The sequence below is a fragment of the Vulpes vulpes genome, chromosome 16, assembly GCF_048418805.1.
Source record: "Vulpes vulpes isolate BD-2025 chromosome 16, VulVul3, whole genome shotgun sequence".
NCBI classification, from domain to species: domain Eukaryota; kingdom Metazoa; phylum Chordata; class Mammalia; order Carnivora; family Canidae; genus Vulpes; species Vulpes vulpes.
The window spans coordinates 453,847-476,158 of record NC_132795.1 but is presented as its reverse complement, the minus strand read 5'-3'; the positions used below and the strand labels follow the sequence as shown (position 1 = coordinate 476,158).

At 57.7% G+C, this 22,312-nt stretch overlaps 1 protein-coding gene across 5 annotated transcripts in view; it reads left to right on the top strand.

Annotated features, from left to right (window-relative positions):
* DLGAP2 (DLG associated protein 2) overlaps positions 1-22,312 on the top strand; it is a 687,758-nt gene that overhangs the window by 313,715 nt on the left and 351,731 nt on the right. Inside the window, exon 2 of one of the 5 annotated variants that reach the window (XM_072742320.1) lies at positions 18,273-18,386. The exons of the other annotated variants lie outside the window; for them this stretch is intronic. Within the exon in view, the coding sequence (XP_072598421.1) occupies positions 18,329-18,386 (58 nt within the window). The 5' untranslated portion in view covers positions 18,273-18,328. The remainder of the gene's footprint in view (positions 1-18,272; positions 18,387-22,312) is intronic. 5 annotated transcript variants of the gene reach the window in all.

Sequence of the window (22,312 nt, the reverse complement as noted above, 5' to 3'; positions counted from 1 at the left end):
TCACTCAAGTCCAGGTGCTGGGCCCCCTCCTCCCCGGTCCAGGGGCTGGACCCGCTTCTCCCTGGTCCAGGGGCTGGGGCCCGTCCTCCCCAGTCCAGGTGGTAAACCGCCTTCTTCATGGTCGAGGGTGGGGGACACCTTTGCAAATTCATGTTCAGTTTTAAGGCGAATGGCTGGGCCGGCACGTTCCTGACACCTCTTATGTGTCCCTTGCCTCAGCTCCAGGTAGTCTTCATTGCAACGTGGCCGCTCTGGGGGCATGCCCTGTTCCCGTCACCCGGCGGCACGTACTAAGGGGACATTGCGGTCCCCAGAGCCCTGCCACGTTGGCAGCAGGCCCGGTGGCTTCGAGCCCAGGCTGCTTCTGGACCGCCCGTCGTTGGCCACACCTGTACCAGGGCCTCACGGCCTCCAGGACCTGTGGCCACATCTCGTTTGGGGCTTCTCCTCCCCTGGACCTTCCTGGGGCGGCCTTTACCTTCCTGCTGTTTCCTTTGGAGATTTAGAATCCACGTCCCCGTGTTTACAAAGCGTAGTTCACTGGGATTTGATCGGCAATTTATTGAAGATACAGATCAGACAATTTTCCAACCGTTTATTGCTGTGATAGAGCAACACAATTGTCACTAACCTTGTTTCCAGTCACGTTGCTGTATTCGCTTATTAGTTTATTCTGATTTATTTTTCTCTATATATTTTAGAATCTGTACATCCAAAGTAAATTGGCTACAGATACCAGTTTTATTTTATTTTTTTCTGGTAGTTTCATTCTTTTTTTTTTTTTAAGCTGTATTGTACTGGTGGGATCCAGGATCATGGTGAACAGGAGCCGACCTTGGGCATCCATGTTGCATTCGTAGCTTCAGGTAGCTCTGGGGGAATTCCAGTATTTCTTTTTAAAAAGAATATTTCATTTATTTGTTTGAGACAAAGAGACAGAGAATAAGCAGGGAGAGGTACAGAGGCAGAGGGAGAGGCGGCGGCCTCCTCACTGAGCGGGGAGCCCATCCCAGGACCCCAGGGTCATGACCTGAGCCAAGGGAAGATGCTTCCCCGACTGAGCCACCCAGGGCCCCCCTCTTTACCAAATTTTAATGTGAAATCTGTGAGTTATTATTTGCTTTTCTGTTCCCTTTAGAAATTCTTATGTTCCTGCTGTGTGGATTTTGGCAAGATCAAAAGCCAACCGTTCACACTGTTTCAATTTCTTTTCTTTTCTTTTTTTTCTTTTCTTTTCTTTTTTTTCTTTTTTCTTTTCTTTCTTTTCTTTTCTTTTTTCTTTCTTTCTTTTCTTTTTTCTTTTTTTCTTTTCTTTTTTTCCTTCTTTTCTTTTCTTTTTTCTTTTCTTTTCTTCTTTTTTCTTTTCTTTTCTTTCTTTTCTTTTTTCTTTTCTTTTCTTTCTTTTCTTTTTTCTTTTCTTTTCTTTTCTTTCTTTTCTTTTTTCTTTTCTTTTCTCTTCTTTCTTTTCTTTTCTTTCTTTTCTTCTTTCTTTTCCTTCCTTTCCTTCCTTCCTTCCTTCCTTCCTTCCTTCCTTCCTTCCTTCCTTCTTTCGATTTGCTTATTCATTTATTTGAGAGCGTGCACTTGTGCAGGGGTGGCGGCAGAGGGAAGAGGAGGACTCAAGCTCCCCGCTGAGCACTGAGCCCCACTGCATCTCACCACCCTGAGGTCATGACCCGGGCTGACACCAAGAGTCGGATGCTCTCCGATGAAGCTGCCCAGGCACCCCAAGTATTCCCTCATTAAACACAATGTATACTAGGGAACACGTACGAACCCTTTATCGGATGAAGGAAACGTTCCACTTCTGATGTCCTTCCAGTTTGTATCATGAATCAAATTTTATCTATTACTCTTTCTTATCAAGATGGTTACATAATTTATCTTTATTCATCAATACAGTATTCAGTGGATTGGTTTTTGAATGATAAACCGAATTTGCATTCCTGAAATCAACAAATATTTTTTTGTGATTTTTTTTTAAATATCCGTTGAAATACTGCATAATAATTGGTAGTAATTTGGTAAGTGCTTTTGCATGTGGAAGCTTACAACACATTTGTCTGTTTATGACAGATTGGCTGATTTCATTTTTTAAGCCCCGTTCTTTGGAATGAATATTAATCCGACCTCCAAACGAACTCCCAGGAGTATTTATTCTCTAAAATATTGGAAATATTTCTGGAGAAGCCATCTGCTTCCATGGATCCTTTTATGTGAAAGATTATAATTCCAGATTTAATGTCTTACCGGACATGGGGTTGTTGAGATTCCTTATTGCTCCTTACAGCAATTACTATAAGTTGTGGTTTTCAAGGAATTTTTCCAATCAGTTAATTTACAAATTTGCGGCGTAAGGTTGCTTGCACATCCTCATAGAATCCTGTTATGCCCGTGGGGTCTCCTTTCTAGTGTCTTCAGCCAACGCCCTCTGCTTTCACTTCCCTGATGAAACCTAATAGGGGTTTACGAACATTATTGGCCTTTAAAGAATAATGATTCTTTTGGCTTTGTCAGAATTTCCCAACACTATTTTCTTCTGTGTAATTAATTTCCGCCTTTATGTTATTACTTTTCATCTGGTTTCCATCTGCTGTTCTACGTTCCCGCCATGCCCAGAGAATCCGCTGACAACTAGCCTTGTGTCCCTTGCCCCGAGCGCACAGACCTTTATTGACGCTCAGGCTCACCGTGTCCCATCGGTTTGGATGCTCGTACTTTCACGACCCCCGGCTAATTTGCACCCGACTTCTTCTTGGGTGAGGAGTGTTTGGAAGTGTCCTACTTGGTCCTGCGTAACTCGCATTTACTAGTTACCGCTTTTCCAACGGAGCTGAAGCTCCGTTGCCGTGATGGTGGAGAGTGTCCCCTGAGGCCCGTCCCAGAGCTTCGCCAGGTCCACGTGCGAGGACGGTTCCGCCAGCCGTTCTCTGTGCGCTTACAACGGAGGCTTATTTCATTCTTGGGCTCGGGGCTCTGTACAAGTCAGTGGCTCCAGAGGATTAATCCCCTTGTTCACCTCTTTCAAATCCTGGTATTTGTTGGTTAACCTGTCAGGCGGACCTGTGGACATCATCCACGTTTATTTTTCTCCTCTATTTGTCAGTTTGCACTTCCCGTGTTTTGAAGTCCTACAAGGAGACATACACGCTCTGATGGTGGATCTTACTGCGGGTTTCACCCTTTTATCGAACGAAACTCCGTCCTTATCCCTGCCAGTGACTTTGGTGTCAAAGACACCAAAAAGCTCTGTCCAGTGTTCATGGGTACCCGCTTCCTTGGGGTCAACATGTGCGTCACGCGGCTTTTTGCATATTCTTACTCCCGAGCCGTCTCTGCTCCTGGTTCTGCCTCGTCCTGCCTACACAGGGTTGGGTTTCCTCGTCACATCTTTTCCCCTCTCGATGTCCCCTGCTGCTCCTTTGGCAGCCTCCCCGAGAGTTGCAATCATCGTCATAGTCTCTGCGTCATTGGAAACAGACGGATGCAGGGTTCTTACTCCTTCGCAGCCGTGCTGAGACCTTACACACTTTGGCTCCTTTGGTTCCCTCCTGGTTTGCGTTATTTTCCTCATAAATTTTAAATCCTACACAATGTTTAAGCTCAGCAAGATGTTACTCGTACTCTTTTACGTAGTTGATATTAATTTATATTTACTTACCTTCACATTGACCTTTCTTAGATTTTCTTTTTTTATATAAATTTATTTTTTATTGGTGTTCAATTTGCCAATGTACAGAATAACCCCAAGTGCTCATGCCGTCGAGTGCCCCCCTCAGTGCCCGCCACCCAGTCACCCCCACCCCCCGCCCTCCTCCCCTTCCACCACCCCTAGTTCGTTTCCCAGGGTTCGGAGTCTTCCTTGTTCTGTCTCCCTTTCTGACATTTCCCACTTATTTTTTCTCCTTTCCCCTTTATTTCCTTTCACTATTTTTTATATTCCCCAAATGAATGAGAACATATAATGTTTGTCCTTCTCCGACTGACTCATTTCACTCAGCATCATACCCTCCAGGTCCCTCCATGTCGAAGCAAATGGTGGGGATTTGTCGTTTCTACTGGCTGAGTCATTCCTTTCCTCGTTTTTGTTCAGGACCGTTTTCCTTCTCCCCAAAGACTGGCTTTCGTGTGAATCTGTTGGCGACAAATTCTCTCACACTGAGTTCACCTGGAAATATCTTCATTTTGCTTTTTCTTAGAAGGATGTTTCCCCACACCCCAGACTTGCCCATTGGTGATCACTTTCCTTCAGGTTTTTAGAGCCGTCTCTTGCCTCCCGCAGTGGTGCGGGGTGGGCGGTGCTGCCCTGGGAGTGGTCACACGCTCTGGCTCTTAGCGTCAGGTCAGCCCGTGGGTGCTGCAAACTTACTGTGCCCCCGGCCCATCGGCAGGTACCTGCGCACTCTGTGTGGGGTTGGGGCCTGCACTGGGACAGCGCTGACTGTGTGGCATGTGTCACCTCAGTGACAGTTGTCCTGGGGCCAGACCTGAGGGCTGGTGGCAGGTCGGTTCTCCAGTTTATACCATGGCTCCCTGGAAAGGGGAGGGCAGCAGAGCAGCCCCAGGCTGTCCCTGCGGTGTCCCTGTCTCCCGGGCATCCCTAGCCTGTCTCCACGGCATCCTCACCTGTCCCCGCAGCATCCCCAGCCTGTCCCCACGGCATCCCTGACTGTCTCCTGGGTGTCCCCAGCCTGTCCCCACGGCGTCCTCACCTGTCCCCGCAGCATCCCCCACCTGTCCCCAGCCTGTCCCTGCGGTGTCCCTGCCTGTCCCCAGCCTGTCCCTACGGCGTCCCCACCTGTCCCCAGCCTGTCCCCACGGCGTCCCCAGCACCGGGTGCTGCTCCAAGGTCCAGGAAGAGCCTTAAGATTAAGGAACACGGCAGTCTCTGAGAAGTGGAAGCGAGGTCATGAGCGTCAGGTGTGAGATGGGCGCTGAGTGAGCACAGACCACAGTGTCGTCCTCTGTGGGTCGTTCTGCCACCGCTGCTTCTCAGGTGTTTTTTCTGACTTTACAAGTAATATAAACCTGAACACCATGTAACATCACTTTCTCAGAGCATCTTTACTGAGCTGGTGCCATTCGTTCCGTCTTGTTTGGTGTCTCTGGCGTGAACACACCCGCGTGCCCGCCCCTGTCATCCGTTGGATGTGGTTGGTCCTCGCTCCTCATCAACACCATGTACTTCACGTTGCAAGGAGTCACGTTCGGGTCCTCACAGGGGGGACTGGCGTGAGTGCCCTGTGAAGGCACTTTGACTTACTCAGCTATGTCATAGCTACTTAATAAACGGGGTTGTTCTAGTTTTTAAAAACTATTTTTTAAAATATTTATTTATTTATTCCTGAGAGACACAGAGAGAGGCAGAGACACAGGCAGAGGGAGGAGCAGGCTCCACGCAGGGGGCCCGACGTGGGGGACTCGATCCCGGGACCCCGGGGTCACAACCGGAGCTGAAGGCCGACACTCAACCACTGAGCCCCCCGGAGCCCCCAGGAAACTGCTGTTGGTCTTGTTTCTAGAAGTCTCTTTGCCGTCACGTCTGGCGATTTCATCAGGATTCATTATTAGAAGTAAAACTGTCGCAAACATTCTTAAACCTCATGATACTTAAAGACAGATCAGTCTCCCGATGGTCTGAACACATTCGTGGGCTCCTGAGCCACTCGTGAGCGCTGCTTTCACTGCAACATCACTAGCTCTGACTTCTAGATCATTTTTGACCTTTCCCAAATTAAAGGTGCTAATTGTGTCTTATTTTACCTCACGTCCCTTTATTTTTTAGAGAGGCACATGCATGTGCAAATATTTCCTCGCTATTTATATTTCGTTTGTAAATTTTATTTGCAAACTTTTAACTTCTTTGCTATGCAAGTGTTAGTGGATTTTCTTACTGTTTTCTAAGAATTCTTTGTAAAATGATGAAATGAGCATTTTCTATTATTGTCCCAAGTATGTGTCCAGTTGCCTTTGTCTTTTTATTATGCAAATACTAGTGTTAGCAAACACAAAGAGTGATCCGAGGCTCACCTTTTCCCTGGACCGCGGTTTATTTGCCAAACACTTAGAATGTGGAGGTAGGTAAGCGAATTGTCTCACCTCAGAGAAACATTAAATGTTTGAATGGGATAAATAGAGCCTCGGAAGCTGAATAACAATGATTTCTATTGTATTCTATTATCTGGCTCTGGTGAAACAGGAAAATATGTCTTTGGGTTTTTTTTTTTCCCTGTGGGGGAGGAAAGATAATTTTCTCTCTCCCCTTCTGAGTTCTGGGCTGAGACCCCTGTAATAAAAGACAGACATAGGAGAGAAAAACAAACAGACATGGATTAACATACCCGTTTCCTGTGCACACAGGAGGCCCAGGAAGAAGGAGTAGCCCCCCGGGTCCTACAGGATTCAGGGTTAAATGCCATTTCTGCAGGAGAGTGGGGACTAATGAGGTCAGGAGCCGCGGGGCCCTGGGGAGAGTGTGCCCAGGCCTGGGTGTGGGGGGTCTGTCCTCGGGTGGAGTAGGGGCCTCCAGAGCATCCACTCAGGGCCTTCCGCGCCAAACCATCAGCATCCCAGGCAGCAGGTTGTTGGGGGGGGGGGGGTCCTGAGCTCCGGCAGCCCTGGTTTGGGGGGGCATCTCCACTCCTGTTCGCCCTTGACACTACTCTCCCAGGGGTTTGTGAAAGAGCAGTGAGCGAGGCCGTGGTTGACCGGAAGCCTTTGCTGGATGTGGGGCGGCTCCCACCCCAGGAAGTGTGCATGGGGACTTGGCCGGGAGGCCAGGCAGCCCCGGAGCAGGGCGGCTTTGGGGACCCACCCCCCATCCCTGTGCACCTTTGCCAACAGAATGCTGGCACAGCAGCAGCCCCTCCCAGATGTGAGGCGAGCGGCCGCACCTACCAGCCGGCAGCTGGCCCCCGTCGCTGCCTGTCTCCCAGGCCCGAGATCTTGCACAGAGACGCTGTGCATCTTGCTGTGTGTTTGCTTCTGAAATTCCAACGCACGCGAATCGGCGTGTCTTTGGAGGACGGATGCGTGCCCACTCGCACATTTCTCCTTGATAATATCCTCGGCGCCCACTGGAAGCTCAAGCCATTCTAGAGGACATTAAAAATGACATTCCCCCCTCTACTCATTCTCAAGCTTCCTTTAGAAGGAGAGATTCAATTTCAAGAGTGTTGTGTTTGACAAAATGCTTCCTTTTCCTGCTCCAAAGCTGTCCCGGTGCAGTACCCCCTGCGCCTGAGGGCAGGGGTCCGGCCCGCGCTGGCTTCGGTGTCGTGTGATGTCAGCGACAGCTGGTGGCTGTCAGTCTACGCAGACGGGCGCAGGTCCTGACTGAGAGCGGTCTGGTAACTGGCCCGGTCTGCAGAAGGACAAGTCCAGCTCTGGCATTGGCTGTGTCTGACTCTGAGTTCCTCAACTCCAGAGACAAAAATGATAAAAACGGTCAAGCCAGGCTTCTAGGTAACGTGCCGTCTGCCTCTTTATATAAGGTCGTTGGTGTATTGAGTTAGCAGAGGCTGCATTAGAGTTACCCTCTGTTCGTGCGTGGAGCAGAAAGCCTCTCAGTGGTGTGATTATTACCCAAATCTTCTTCCACTAGCACCTGAACCCGCAGAGTCATCCCAGAAGAGTTGATGTGTACGGTTCTTGTCAAATCACTCACCCTGTGTTTTATTTTCTTTCTTTATTTTTGCTCATGACTGAAAGTTAACAAAGTTTGATTTTAACTTTTCGCAGGCCTTGAAGAATGTGACTCTCATGGGAACCAATCTGTCAAAATTAGGGTCTTCTTGTTTGCCAGACCATCACCATCGCTTCAAAGTCATTAGCTCCGCTGAGTCGCGTCCATTTATGGCCATAATTATTAGGAAACACTATAATGTGCTCCAGATCCATTTCAATGATAAGACTCCACGGACAGAAATCTCGATAAACACACTGAGGATTTTCCTTGGGTAAAGTGTTGATGGTATGAAGATATATTCAGCTGGGGAGAGACTCTCCTCGCTGTACACGGCCCGTTCCATCCCATCTTTTAGGACTTTTCTGTAAAAAACAAACAAACAAACCAAAAAAACCTTTGAAAAAGGAAGAACCCAGAAGCAGATAAGAGATGCATGAACATTTAAATGTGCTTAGTTCAGTACTTAAGTTCTCCTCTGATTGGTTTTCTTTGCCTTGTCTTGGAATTAAAGCAGTTCTTTATCTGCAGACAGTTCACCTAAAGGGGGAATCATACTTGCTGTTTTCATCACAAGGAGCATACACGAAAATAACGTCTTGATAGATTCATTTTGAGGCAAGAAAACCTTAAGTCTTAGGCAGGCATTGGTCACTCTATGACCGAGAAAACGTCCAGGAGTCGATAGGCCAGGTCCCCGTGGGAGGATCCTGTCCTTGAACCTGGCCCGATTCTCATTTGCTCTGCTGTGCATGTTATATGTCGCTCAGCTGACTTGGTGACTGTCCCATATGTCACTGTGGTACGTGCTGTCCTTCTAGTGTCCAGATGCCGTCATCTGGTTTGGGACTGCTGCAGAGTCGCAGTGCTCCTCACTCCAGGTTCCCCTGAACTTCACACAAGTACAGAGCTGCTGGGTCCTCGCAGACGGCGAATCTGTCTCTGTCTTCCGGGAGCGTGAGCTGCTTTCCTTTCTAAATGCATAATGTCACATCATCCTTAAGAGTTGGGGGGATGCGGGGTAATTCAGGCTCATCCCTAGTTGCTTTGGTTGGGAGATTCCGAGCGTAAAGCAGAGCAGGGCAGTCCTGGTGCCGTTTCTCCGGTGCGGAAGCTTTGAGCACACGCTGTCCTGTGCCAGAGGGTCAGCCCGTTCAGCCAGCTTGGGCCGGGGGCCAGGGTCCAGGGCTGTGGATCCCGGCCCGTGCGGCGGAAGGCACCGCACACGGTCCTGGCTTCCCCATCCCTGGGGCACCCTCAGCCCCGGGTCCTCTGCCCTCTGGGGCTCGGAGCCAGGCCCACTGCCTGGCCCTGCGCTCGAGGAGACGCTGGCGGCCAGTCCTCGTCCTGGCTCTTGAGAGGCGGCTGTGGTCAAGCGCGTGCTCAGGCCCTGGTGTTGCACGCCGCGGTGGGGTGCCAGCTGCCACTCTGCTTTGCTCCTGTACCGACTTCGTTCTGGTGCCGCCGCGTCCTGGGCGAGCGAGCGGGAGCGGGGCCTGCTCACTTGCCGGCTCTGACGGCCGCCGGCCTTCGGGACGTGTGCACGCGACGCGCTTCCAGCTGTGGCCTTTCTCTGCTCCGCGCTCACTTTCTCGCCCTTTTGCCTTATTTCGTGATGCTTCTTTTTAAATACTTTATTTATTTGGGGGGGGGGGAGAGGGAGAGAGTGTATGACGAGTCGGGGCGGGGCAGAGGGAGAAGGAGAGTCCCAAGCAGACTGCCCAGCGAGTGTGGAGCCCAACACAGGGCTTGATCTCATGACCCTGAGAGTCGGGAGTCAGACGCTTCACGGACTGGGCCGCCCAGGCTCCCTCAGGATGCTTCCTAGGGGTGGGTGCCTCGAGTGCCATGTGTTCCCCCAGGAAGGCTGGGAACGTCAGCCTCCGGAATTCTCCCCAACCAGCTTGTGCCTCGTTTCCTCCGACGGGATGTGGTGGGGAAATGCCAGTGACCTGGCCCCGGGTGCGGGTGGAAGCCAGGAGCCCAGTGTCCGTGACACAGGGTGGGGAGGCAAGTGAGACCAGGCGAATGTCTTAAAAAAAATCGACGAAAGCAAGTGGAAGCTCAGAATTTCTGCCCCCTTGGTACGCACAACTGCACACTGTCAGGTACGAAGGCCAATATGTGGAACTAAAACTGGTCTCGTCTCACATGAGGAAGCATCTAGGATCCAAAGCCTTGAGAATATTTAGTTCCTGCTGGAGAGCAGCTAAGTAAATAGACTTCGGTCCAAACAAGCTGTCTGCTTGCTCTCTGCCTCCAACGCGAGAGCAGATCATCCGAGCTGTGCCCGGCCCGCCCCACCTCTAAATAGACTTAATTACTCTGTGTCTATGACAATTGAGACTGTAGCAAAGCTTTCCTGTCTCCCGTGGATTCATTCAAAGGGTGCCCTGGGGCCAGCGGGTTCTGGAGAGTGGAGACCCCTAACGTTTCTGCTCCCATTGGGGGCAGGATTAGCCCACGTTTTACCGGGACGTGAGCCACCTCCACAGACACACCCCCACCCTGGGGTAACGCCATTCCCCATGTCCCTAAAGGGACGGTTCCGTGACTATCTCTAGTACGTCCAGCCAGCGTGCCAGGATTTAGAAGTCCAAGGCCGTGGGAGGTGGCTGGGGCCTGGGCATATGTTGCCACAGAGAGTCGCAGTCTTTGGTCTTTACTGTGACACGGTGAGTGGGCACCTGTGGCTCTGTGCCCATGAGGAGTGTCCTGTGTGGGCCGGTTGTGCCCCCAATGGCTGGCCGTTGTCACTTGGTTTCCATTGTAGCTGGTTTCCAGGGGTCTCCCGAGGGCCTTGGGGGTCTCCAGACTATGCCGACCTTCATGTTCCAGCTGAATCTAGTTTGGGAGGAATGAATGTCACGTCTCCAGGATTCCCGGGCAGTAGCTCATGGTGATTGCCTCCATTCCTCAGACCTGCCTCCTCCCACTCCCAGGGCAGCGGTCGGGAACTGGGCCCCTCTCATCATGCACACACCCCCACACACACTCTCACAGGTGCACACCCAGACACACATTTGCACACACACTTGTGCACACAAAGATGCATACTCACATGTGCATGCTTGTGCACACTCACACATGCACATTCACATGTGCGCCAGCTCCCCTGTCCATACTTATGCACACGAGTGTGTGCCCACACAGTGCACGCTCACATGTGCATGCTTGTGCACACTCTCACACTCATACACTAGCACAGACAGTGCACATTTATGTGCAGTGCACACACCTGCATGCCCACGTGCATACTCACGCACATTCTTAGGCATCTGCATGCACGTCCACACACACACATGCACACGTGCACACACAGATGCATACATATATCTTGGACTTTAATTTGTATCTTCACCCTACACGAACCTTCCAGGAAACCGTTCCCTGAGGTTCAGAGGCCCAGAGTCGCCCAGTGCATGCCTAGATCCTGGCATTTATTCTCCGACTGGAGGACATTTTCCGACTGCATGTGGTGGTATTTAGCAGGTTTGAGGTCCATTCTGTATTTGTCCGCCGCAGAGTCATCATTTCTGTAACTCATTCTTCTTTATCCAGTGGATGCCATGATGTCAGGACTACTAAGCCAACACGCTTCCATTTGTACATTTAGAATCTAGATACACACACTGAACCCACTGCAATTTTTAGCCAGCTTGGATAAAAAACTCAATGGTAGCTGAAGGCATCAGGTTTCACACTCACACACACACCCCAAGCGTGGGTGCCCAGGCTGGGTGTGTTTGTTGGTAGTTGGCGCTGAGCAGGCTGCTACAAATTCTGTGCTGCTGTCCGAGGGAATGGCCCTTGTCCATGTGGCCCCAAGGGCTGGGATGTGACCGAGCAGTGGTCACCACATCCAGGCTCCTCAAGGCACACCCCTGCCTCTAATCGCTTCTGGAACATTCCATGCACTGCTTCTTTTACAGCCTGGTGCCTAGGACTTGGTTGCACAAGCACGCCCTGTGGCTGGGGTCTCTGGAAACATCATTTGCTCTGGCAAGAGAAGAGCTTGTGTCCACATTGGGGCTGTGTGGCCAAGCAGGAGGGCACAGTCAGGTTCTAGCAGTGCCACCCTGATGCTGCCCCAGACCTCAGGTTGATAATAGCCAGGCTTCTTTGTCCTTGGGCGTCAGTGAGGGACATGGGCAAGTACCACCATTGCACAAACAGAGACCCCTGTGAGCCCCAGAACGGCTTTCCCTTCTCTCAAGGACCTAGAATGAGGGCTGATTAGCTCTTTATGTGGACGAGGGGACGGGGAGACCCGCTAACCTACCAGGTGACTCGAGCGGCTTGTTCGGAACTGGAGGAGAAAGTTGGACCCCTGAGTCTTGTGAGGACAGGTCAGTGGATGGGCAGCCTTGACGTCCTGTTCCTTCCTGTGTGGCGTGGCTGTCCTACCCAGCCCCCAACTCTGTCCCCACACCCTATGCCCTCTCTGACACCCCCACTCTGCCCAGAGCCCACCCCAGGGAGCCCCCCGGGCCTCACACTTGGGACACGCTGGCCGCTCAGGTGCCCTGAGCATCTTCCCTGCCAGCCCTGTGTCACGCAGCCTGGGCTCCCACCACACACCCAGGAGCGAGTGACTGCGCACCCATCGTGGGGTCCTCCGGCCGTCCCGTCCCTCTGCCTGACCCCACTCCAGCCTCCCAGAGGGCATGGTGTCCCCAGAAGATCACTGGGCTTTCACTCAGTGAGACGGACAAGGACAGGTGACCGGGTGGCCCCTCAGCTTTCTCAGGGTGGGGAGCAGCGTGGGTGCTGCTACCTGCACTTCCTACAGCTGCTTGGCACCCGTGATGTCATTCAGAAACCTTTGGAAATTCATTCTAAAAATGTCCAGCGGAACTTTCCAAAAAAGCATGTATTGCAGTTTATTTAAGGCAGCAGATTTGCAATGCGGTGTAGGCAGGTTGCTAGGCAACCCCCCCCCCCAGCCCCCAGCGTGGCTGAGATAAGCAGGGAAGGAAGGGAAGCAGCCCTGGCGCCGTGGGCTCAGAGGGGTGCGGGCTCCTTCTGGCACCGGAACCCGTGCGGCCTGTGTGGCGGGCAGCAGAAACCCCACCAGACTTGGTTTCCAGGTTGTAAAACTCCGGTGTTTCAAGCTATATTTAAACTCTAGTCTCCTAGCATCCTCTGAGCTCACAGCCTGCGGAGAGCGGCGCAGACTCCTGGTCCAGGTGGAGGCATGCAGAGTGCCCGGCACAGCTGGCCCCATGGAGGACAGAGCCCTGACTCGGCCCGTTTCTGCAGTGATTGCTCCCACCTCCTCATTTGGAGCCAACAGTACGACACCCCTGAGCACCCGCTTGGCCAGAGCCATGCAGGTGGTGGGGCCTCCCTGGTGCACGGACATGCTGGGCACAGCAGGGCCGACAGCACAGGGCAGTGGCGGTGGACAGTGTGGTGCAGCATCCAGGGGCCGGCGAGCTGGAGGATTTATTAGCTTTGCTTTAATGAGATTTATTTGATTATAAGTTCATAGTGTTCAATTGTTAAGGACGGTGGCATTTAACTCGTGTGGGAACATCTGCCCACAGCCAGGGCCCCGTGGCTCCACGGCACGGCTGCAGGGGCCTCAGTCTCCACTGCAGGAGTGTGGGGCCCTGGAAGCTGGGGTGTCTGGGCAGAGAGATGGCTGGACCTGCACCTGCACAGACACAGCTGGGGCCCAGGTGACTGCCTCACCTTCCCCACCCTTGCACGCCTCCCATTGGACCCTGACCTGGCTCTTCCGCTGGCTCCTTGTCGCCTGGGATGCTCTGGCCCATCCAGGGGCTTTGCTGGGCTCCACGCTTGCGTCTCACCAACTGTCCCTTCTTGTTTGGATGTAGAGTCTGTGGCCCAGCATGGCCGCTGCTCTGCATTCCTGTCCGTCTCCGTCCCAGGGGACCAGATCTCAGCCCCCTACCATGCCGGGACTCCGGGACGAGCCCATCTACTCCCCCAGCCCTTACTGGCTCCTCGAGGGCATGTTGCAGTGAGCCTCCCGCCGCAGCACCTGCTGGCTTCCCCAGGCCCACCATGGCTCCTGTTGCAGTCCGAGGACAGAGCCAGCGCTTCCACTAGGGACGGGGCTCCTGCTTCAGCCCCACAAGTCCAGAGTCTGTGCCACTCCATGTGCACCCGCTTCCCTTGACACAGGTGTGAATGTCCCTCAGCACATGTGCCACCAGCATCTCCGTCTCTGTGACTCGGTCCTCGAGCCCCGTAGATGAGTTCTGACTCTGTAAGAAAACCTTTGGGGCTCCCAGGTGGCTCAGTGGTTGAGCGTTTGCCTTCGGCTCAGGTCATGACCCCAGGGTCCTGGGATTGAGTCCCACATCGGGCTCCCTGTAGGGAGCCTGCTCCCTCTGCCTGGGTCTCTGCCTCTCATGAATAAATAAAAACATCTTAAAAAAAAAAAAAAAAAAGGAAAGGAAAACCCTTGATGCCCCTGTGGTTTCACCGCTCTCCCTCCTACTTACCATCTTGAAGGCACGGCCCATCCTGGGGTCCCAGTGCTGCCTCCCCTCTGACAGCTCCCCTTGCCGGTCACCAATCCCTTCTGCTCCCTTCCCCCTTCCCCTCCTCAGGACCAGTGTGAGGGAGGCGGCCACAGGGAGTGGGGGGCGGATGGACGTGGCTGGCAGTGGGGTGCTGCGGGCTCTGGGGTCTGCAGGCTCCTCGCTGTCGTGCGTCCTGACGGAGAAAGTGGTGCCTGAGTTCAGCACTGTGTTGGCTCAGCACCGTATCTGCGCACGACACTGCGGCCAGAACTTGACTCTGACCCCAGGCCCCCTCTGCAGAGCCGATCGTGAGTGGATCTGTTTGGGGCGTCAGTGGCAGGCACCACAGACGGGCTCACAAATGGCAGACAGGGGTCACCCCTGGGTTTGGAGCCTGGACGTCGGGATCTGGGTGCTGGAGGATCTGGGCCTGGACAGGATGCCTCCCTGGTCCATGGACACGGTCTTCTCCCCGAGTCCTGACCCAGATGTGGGGTCCTGAGTCCTGCTGCAGGGGCACTGACCCCTCAGGAAGGCCTCCCGCAGATGCCCCCTCCCGACCCCGTCTTGTTGGGGGTCAGGATCCTGTGTGGATCTGGGGTACAGACCTTCCCCTGCACACAGTTTTGCGTGTGGGGAGCAGGGACTGCGTGGCCCCTGGGTGTGCGGGAGGGGGCTGCCCAGGGTCCAATTCCCACCTCCCCCTGCTGGAGCCCCCCCCAGGCCTGGGGCTGTTTCTACAGTGGCAGCTTCCTCCCCAGCCCGCCCCTGTCCAGGTACCCCTGATGCTGGGTCTCCGGTTCAGTGAGTCCTGCTCCTAAAATAGCCCAGCACTGTTTGCAGGGGTTGGGTTTGGGTGTGTGGAGGGCTGTGCCCTGAGGCCTACACGGGGGAGGGGGGTGGAGGGGAGAGGGGGGTGGGGGGGTGGTGGTGGAGGGTGGGGAGGATAGTGGTAGTGGAGGGGGGAAGCATCCAGGAGGACACCTGGGCCGGACTCCGCAGGTCCCTCTGTGAGCCAGTCTTCCCGGGTTCTTGCAAGGGGCAGCTTGGCGTGTGGCCCTGCCCCCCGGGAGCCTGGTGGCCCCGCAGGTGCCCTGGGTCGGTGATTGGGGGAGGTGGGGAGAGGCATCCACTTTGGATGCTGCCTCTGGGCAGGCGGTTCGCTGGAGTCTGGTGAGTCCGCGCCCTGAGCCCAAGCCCGGGCTACACGTCTGCATCTAACCTCCCTCCTCCCTGAGCTGGCCCGTGGCTTGCGTGGCCTCGTGTTTATTCTTTCACCGGTGAGAAGCAGCACGTGGTCGGGTGGCAGCGAGCGGCAGGGCCAGGGCGCTGCTTCCTTGCCGAGGCCGCGGGCTCAGGTGCCGGTCACTGAGGTCGGCCTCCAGCGCCTGCAGCCCCGACGCCCCATCTCCATCCTCCGCCCAGAGAGGCGGCCTCGGAGGCTGCGGCTCAGGGAAGGCCTCGCGGGGTCAGGGCTCCGGGTCCTCCTCACCCACCTTCGTAGATGAGCTTTTCACCCAGTCTCGCCACCGTCCCTGCGCGCTCCCCCACCCTGCGCTCCCCCCACCCTGCGCTCCCCCCACCCTGCGCGCTCCCCCCACCCTGTGCTCCCCCCACCCGGCGCGCTCCCACCCACCCTATGCGCTCCCCCCACCCTGCGCTCCCCCCCACCCTGCGCGCTCCCCCCACCCTGCGCTCCCCCCCCACCCTGCGCGCTCCCTCCACCCTGCGCACTCCCCCCCACCCTGCGCTCCCCCCCACCCTGCGCGCTCCCCCCACCCTGCGCTCCCCCCCACCCTGCGCGCTCCCCCCACCCTGCGCTCCCCCCCACCCTGCGCGCTCCCCCCACCCTGCGCTCCCACCCACCCTGCGCGCTCCCCCCACCCTGCGCACTCCCACCCACCCTGCGCTCTCCCCCCACCCTGCTCTCCCCCCCACCCTGCGCTCCCCCCACCCGGCGCCCTCCCCCCACCCGGCGCGCTCCCCCCACCCTGCGCTCCCTGCCACCCTGCGCTGGCCCCCCCTGCGCTCCCCCCCCCCGCGCTCCCCCCACCCGGCGCGCTCCCCCCACCTTGCGCTCCCCCCCACCCTGCGCTCCCCGCCACCCTGCGCTCCCCCCCACCCTGCGCTCCCCGCCACCCTGCGCGCTCCCTCCACCCTGCGCGCTCCCCCCACCCTGCGCTCCCCCCCCACCCTGCGCGCTCCCCCCACCCTGCGCTCCCCCCCACCCTGCGCGCTCCCTCCACCCTGCGCACTCCCACCCACCCTGCGCGCTCCCTCCACCCTGCGCACTCCCACCCACCCTGCGTGCTCCCCCCACCCTGCGCGCTCCCCCCACCCTGCGCTCCCCCCCACCCTGCGCGCTCCCCCCACCCTGCGCTCCCCCCCACCCTGCGCTCCCCCCCACCCTGCGCGCTCCCCCCACCCTGCGCTCCCCCCCACCCTGCGCACTCCCCCCACCCTGCGCTCCCCCCCACCCTGCGTGCTCCCTCCACCCTGCGCTCCCCCCCACCCTGCGTGCTCCCTCCACCCTGCGCGCTCCCTCCACCCTGCGCGCTCCCCCCACCCTGTGCTCCCACCCACCGGGTGCTCCCCCCACCCAGCGCACAAGGCTCCAGCATGTGACTCTGCTGCAGGGGCAGGTCGCTGAGCCCAGTGGCCACTGCAGTGCGCTTGGGGGTGGCGGGGGCCGTCCAGGAGCCGGGTACCCTAGAGGGTGGGTGTCAGCTGTGGGGACTCGAGCTCAGAGAGGTGATTCCTGATCAGGAACATCCGGACTTCTGTTCTCTGGGCTCTGGAGCCGGAAACCGCTGACCCTCTTGGCGCCAGAGGAAGTGTAGAAGTGTCAAGTGTCCTGGGCCTGGGCAGAGCCGCGGGGGGTGGGGGGGGGTGCGCCCACGCCCTTGGGGCAGGGCTGACACGCCTGTCCCTGCTGCTCCCTGCCCTGCAACCCGGGTCCACTTTGGCAAAGCTGCTGGGCGATAACGTGCGCCCCCCGGAGCGCGCTGCCCCCGCGCGTGGCCTGCCCTAGAGGAAGCATGTCCCCAGGCCGCCTGGCGTTGGTGTCCTGGGAGACGCGGGGCCTCCCGTGTAGGCGCGCGGGCCCCGGGGCCTCCCCGAGGCACCTGCGCTCCAGCTGACCCACCGGTTCCGGCGCCGGGGGAGGTGGACGGTGCCCGTGCCCGCCCCGCCTGTCTTCGGGGCATCTGCAGAGCTCAGGGCAGTGGTCCAGGCTTGCAGGGGAGGACCCTGCGCCCCAAGGAAATCAGCATCCACGCGGGCTGGGGCTGCGGAGTGGCGCACACCCACAGCCCCTCCTCCTGATGGGCCGCGCTGCTGCCCCCGTGGGCACCGTGCCCCTCGGCCACCTGTGGGCCGTCTAAGGTTGCCAGTTAACTTATCTCAGTTTTATTTCACTGATAATAAAATAAGATAATAAATAAAATAAAATAGTAAAATAAAATAAAATAATGCCGTGGCTACCCCATACGTGTTTGAAATCCAAGAACCGGGACCGCGTCCAGCTCGGGCACCCCCACGCTGCATGACACCCCGCCAAGGGCAGGCGCCGTGACAGTGTGTGCACACGCCTGTACACGCATCTGCGTGTGCATGATGAGCATGTCTGTGATGTGTCGTTTCCCCTGCCCTGTGTGTGCTGACGTGCCCCACGTGTCTGTGCTTGAGAATGCCACGGCTTACGTCCTGCGTGATTGACCACTGATGCCACTAGCCCCCAACGACTCTGGGCTCCTAATTGATTTCCTATATAATTATGCCTTTCGGGGCGTGTGTGCGAATTACTTTATAAACCTGTTTTCATAGGTAGAAATTGCTCTTGTGGTGACTTTGCACGACAATGGAGACATTGGCTCTCTGCAGTCATCACTCCACTCCGTGCCCAGCTGCCCAGAGCCGCCGACTGCTGCGGGTGCCTGATTCACGGACACGGCGCGGCAGGCGGTGGCAGGTGTGAGGCGCATCCACGGGGCATCCACGTGGCTCGTCTCTCACAGCCCCCGGGGGTGGGTCGTCACTCTGTGCAGGCCGACAACTGTACACTTTGCTTTCTTGTGTATTGATCACTTTAGGGGACTCTTTCCTCCCCAGTTGACAGAGGACATGAGCGGAAGGTCGGGTCTGCCCCATGGAACTGAAGCTGACTAAAATCAAAGGCAATCTGCGCGGACTGACCCTGTTCAAAGGTACGCGACCCCCCACGCGCTCCTGCCGTCGGGTGCCCCTGGGTGCAGCCCCGGGGGGCAGTCGGATCGGGGACAGGTGGGGTGCCATCTCCGACACTGTAGGAGGGGAAGCACCCCTATCCGTTCAGATCTTCCAGGGGTTTTTACGACTTTAAAAATACCATCCAGTATAAAAAATACTAGAAGTGCTGTGGTTCTGCAAATTCACTTGTGAAACTCTTATAAATTTTGATAGAATTTTTTGGGGGGGACGGGGGTTCGTGCTCCGTCTGTGAAGTCTGATGATCTCTGTGCGTTTCTCAAACGTGTCTTTTTTTGCTCTTTAAAGAAAACATTGTAGCTAAGCTTTGTGAGAATAAAATATCAGGAAGAATGCAAGTGGTTTTCTTCTATAAGGAAATGGTGTATTTCCAGCGTGGGTATGTCCCGTCCTGTGAGACGGAAACGGGTTCTGGTTGCTGGGACGTGTCACGGCAAATCCATCGACAGTTGTCAGGACCTGCCTATTTCAGAGCGTTGTGCTGGCTTTGGGGCTGGTGGTTCTGGTGCCGGGTCTTCAGTGAGTTCTCTGTGGAGTTGGACCACAACTGTGGATCCGGAGAAGGATCTAGTGCGTGTGTGTTTGGGCTTTAGCTCTCGTGTTCACCAGCTCACTGGTTTTCAGGCAACAACTTACTTCATACATGGAGAGATTCCAGAAGCCTTGGTGGCTCTTCATGGGCATCCTGGGTCTTTACCTGCATCTGTGTGCGAAGGAGGATCACAGAAGGGCTGGGGACATGGGGCCGGGGTGGGGTGCAAGGCCGTGGTGGGGGGCAGGCACAGGGCTGTGGTGGGGGGCATGGGGCTGGGGTTGGGGGCATGAGGCCAGGGGCTCGAGGCCGTGGTGGGCACAAGGCTGGGGAGTTGGGCACAAGGCCAGGGAGGGGGGCACGAGGCTATGGGGCATGAGGCCGGTGTCTGGGACACGAGGCTAGGGTGGTCGGGGGCATGAGGCTGGGGTCAGGGGCACAAGGCCAGGGTGATAGGGGCACGAGGCCGGGGTGATAGGGGCACGAGGCCGGGGTGATGGGGGGCACGAGGCCAGGGTGGTGGGGGGCACGAGGCCAGGGTGGTGGGGGGCACGAGGCCGGGGTGGTGGGGGACCGAGGCTGGGGTTGGGGGCACGAGGCCGGGGTGGTGGGGGAGCACGAGGCCAGGGTGGTAGGGGCACGAGGCTGGGGTCAAGGGCACGAGGCCGGGGTGGTGGGGGGGCTGAGGCTGGGGTGGGGGCATGAGGCCGGGGTGGTTGGGGGCACGAGGCCGGGGCAGTGGGGGGCACGAGGCCAGGGCGGTGGGGGGCATGAGGCCGGGATGGTGGGGGGCATGAGGCTGGGGTCCAGGGCATGAGGATGGGGTGGTGGGGGGGCCGAGGCTGGGGTTGGGGGCATGAGGCCAGGGTGGTGGGGGGCATGAGGCCAGAGTCGGGGGCACGAGGCCGGGGTGGTGGGGGGTATGAGGCTGGGGTCCAGGGCACGAGGCCAGGGTGGTGGGGGGCCGAGGCTGGGGTTGGGGGCATGAGGCCGGGGTGGTGGGGGACACGAGGCCGGGGTCGGGGGCATGAGGCCAGGGTGGTGGGGGGCACGAGGCCAGGGTGGTGGGGGGCATGAGGCCAGAGTGGTAGGGGCACGAGGCCAGGGTGGTGGGGGACACGAGGCCAGGGTGGTGGGGGACACGAGGCCAGGGTGGTGGGAGCATGAGGCCAGAGTCGGGGGCATGAGGCCGGGGTGGTGGGGGGCATGAGGCTGGGGTCCAGGGCACGAGGCTGGGGTGGTGGGGGGCTGAGGCCGGGGTCGGGGGCACGAGGCCAGGGTGGTGGGGGGCATGAGGCCAGAGTGGTAGGGGCACGAGGCCAGGGTTAGGGGCACGAGGCCAGGGTGGTGGGGGACACGAGGCCAGGGTGGTGGGGGACACGAGGCCAGGGTGGTGGGAGCATGAGGCCAGAGTCGGGGGCATGAGGCCGGGGTGGTGGGGGGCATGAGGCTGGGGTCCAGGGCACGAGGCTGGGGTGGTGGGGGGCTGAGGCCGGGGTTGGGGGCATGAGGCCAGGGTGGTGGGGGGTACGAGGCCAGGGTGGTAGGGGGCACGAGGCTGGGGTGGTGGGGGGCACAAGGCCGGGGTCGGGGGCACGAGGCCAGGGTGGTAGGGGGCACGAGGCCGGGGTCGGGGGCATGAGGCCAGGGTGGTGGGGGACACAAGGCCGGGGTGGTGGGGGGCACGAGGCCGGGGTGGTGGGGGGCTGAGGCTGGGGTCAGGGTCACAAGGCCAGGGTGGTGGGGGGCACGAGGCCGGGGTCAAGGGCACGAGGCCGGGGTGGTGGGGGGCACGAGGCCAGGGTGGTGGGGGGCCGAGGCTGGGGTCAGGGTCACGAGGCCAGGGTGGTGGGGGGCACGAGGCCGGGGTTGGGGGCACGAGGCCGGGGTGGTGGGGGGCACGAGGCCGGGGTGGTGGGGGGCACGAGGCCGGGGAGGGGGGCACGACTTTAAAAGCACAAAGCCACACACATCCCAGGCTGTTCTCGTGAGGAATCCTCTCCAGGAAGGGCGGTGGCCTGACTGTTCCCACCGAGTTGAGGCCGAGTGCGTCTCCATTTCAGTCACGTTTGTTTCTGAGACCTGAGTCTCGCAGCCAGGTGAGTGGGTGCAGATGACACTCCAGGTGTTTCACTTCACAAATTATTGTTCCCCCGCGTTTCAGCGAAAATAGACAACAGTGTCAAGGTTCTTGCTGGGAGCGTGCTGAGGTGGTCCCTGGGGGTCTGTCTGTGTCCAGGGAGTCCCGGGCGCCGATCACCCAGGACGGGCCGTCGCCCGCAGCCCGGGGGACATGGTGAGCGTCAGGGCGGATGTCGTAAGTGGCCAGGACCGGCTGCAGGGCGGCCGTGGTCAGCACATGTGTGGCTCCTGTGGGCAGAGCTGAGCTCCTGGGGCCCAGCACCCAGGTCACAGGTGCACGGACAGGGTGCGCTCGCTGGGCGCCTGGGTAGGCAGAGGCGGGGCCCTCTGTTGCGGGCAGGAGGGCTTCCCGAGCCTCTGCGCTTCGTGGTTAGAAGTTTCCTGAACGGGGATCAGGAAGCTGAAACTCAGCAAAACCAGTGGAGATGGTGCCTGGGCCTGAGATCTGGAGGGGCGGGGCCTGGGCCGGGAGGGGCGGGGCCTGATGGTTGGAGGGGCGGGTCCTGGGTCGGGAGGGGCGGGGCCGGCATTGGAAGGAGCAGGTCCTGGGTCGGGAGGGGCGGGTCCTGATGTCTGGATGGGCGGGGCCTGGGTCGGGGGGGGGGCCTGATGTATGGAGGGGCGGGGCCTGGGTCAGGAGGGGCGGGGCCTGGGTCGGGAGGGGCGGGACCTGATGTCTGGATGGGCGGGCCCTGGGTCGGGAGGGGCGGGGCCTGATATCTGGAGGGGCGGGGCCTAGGTCGGGGGAGGGGCCTGATGTCTGGAGGGGCGGGGCCTGGGTCTGGAGGGGCGGGGCCTGATGTCAGAGAGGCCGGCTCAGCCCCGCATCAGCTCCCCACGCAGGTGCCAGGTGCGACTGGATTCTTACTTAGGCTGCGGTTCCTGATGAGGGCAGCACCTGTGACAGGTGCTCGGTGCAGACCACGTGAGGCTGCCGCTCGTCCATTGAAGGAAAGAGCAGATGTGCAGGGCGCGCCACGTGCTGGCGTCCGTGGGGGAGACACCTGTTTCCCCGCGGTGGCGAGCGAGCCGTGGCTGAGGTCCCCGGGCCGTGTCGGAGTCGCCGGCACCTCAGGGCTGGGAGCTTTGTTTTCATCACTGAAAACACACCCGGCTCCGGGGATCTGTTTCTCTTACTTGAGAAAAACATGCAACTCACCTGTGGCAGTAGGAATAGAAACCCCAAATGCACAAAACATCAACTGGGTTTGG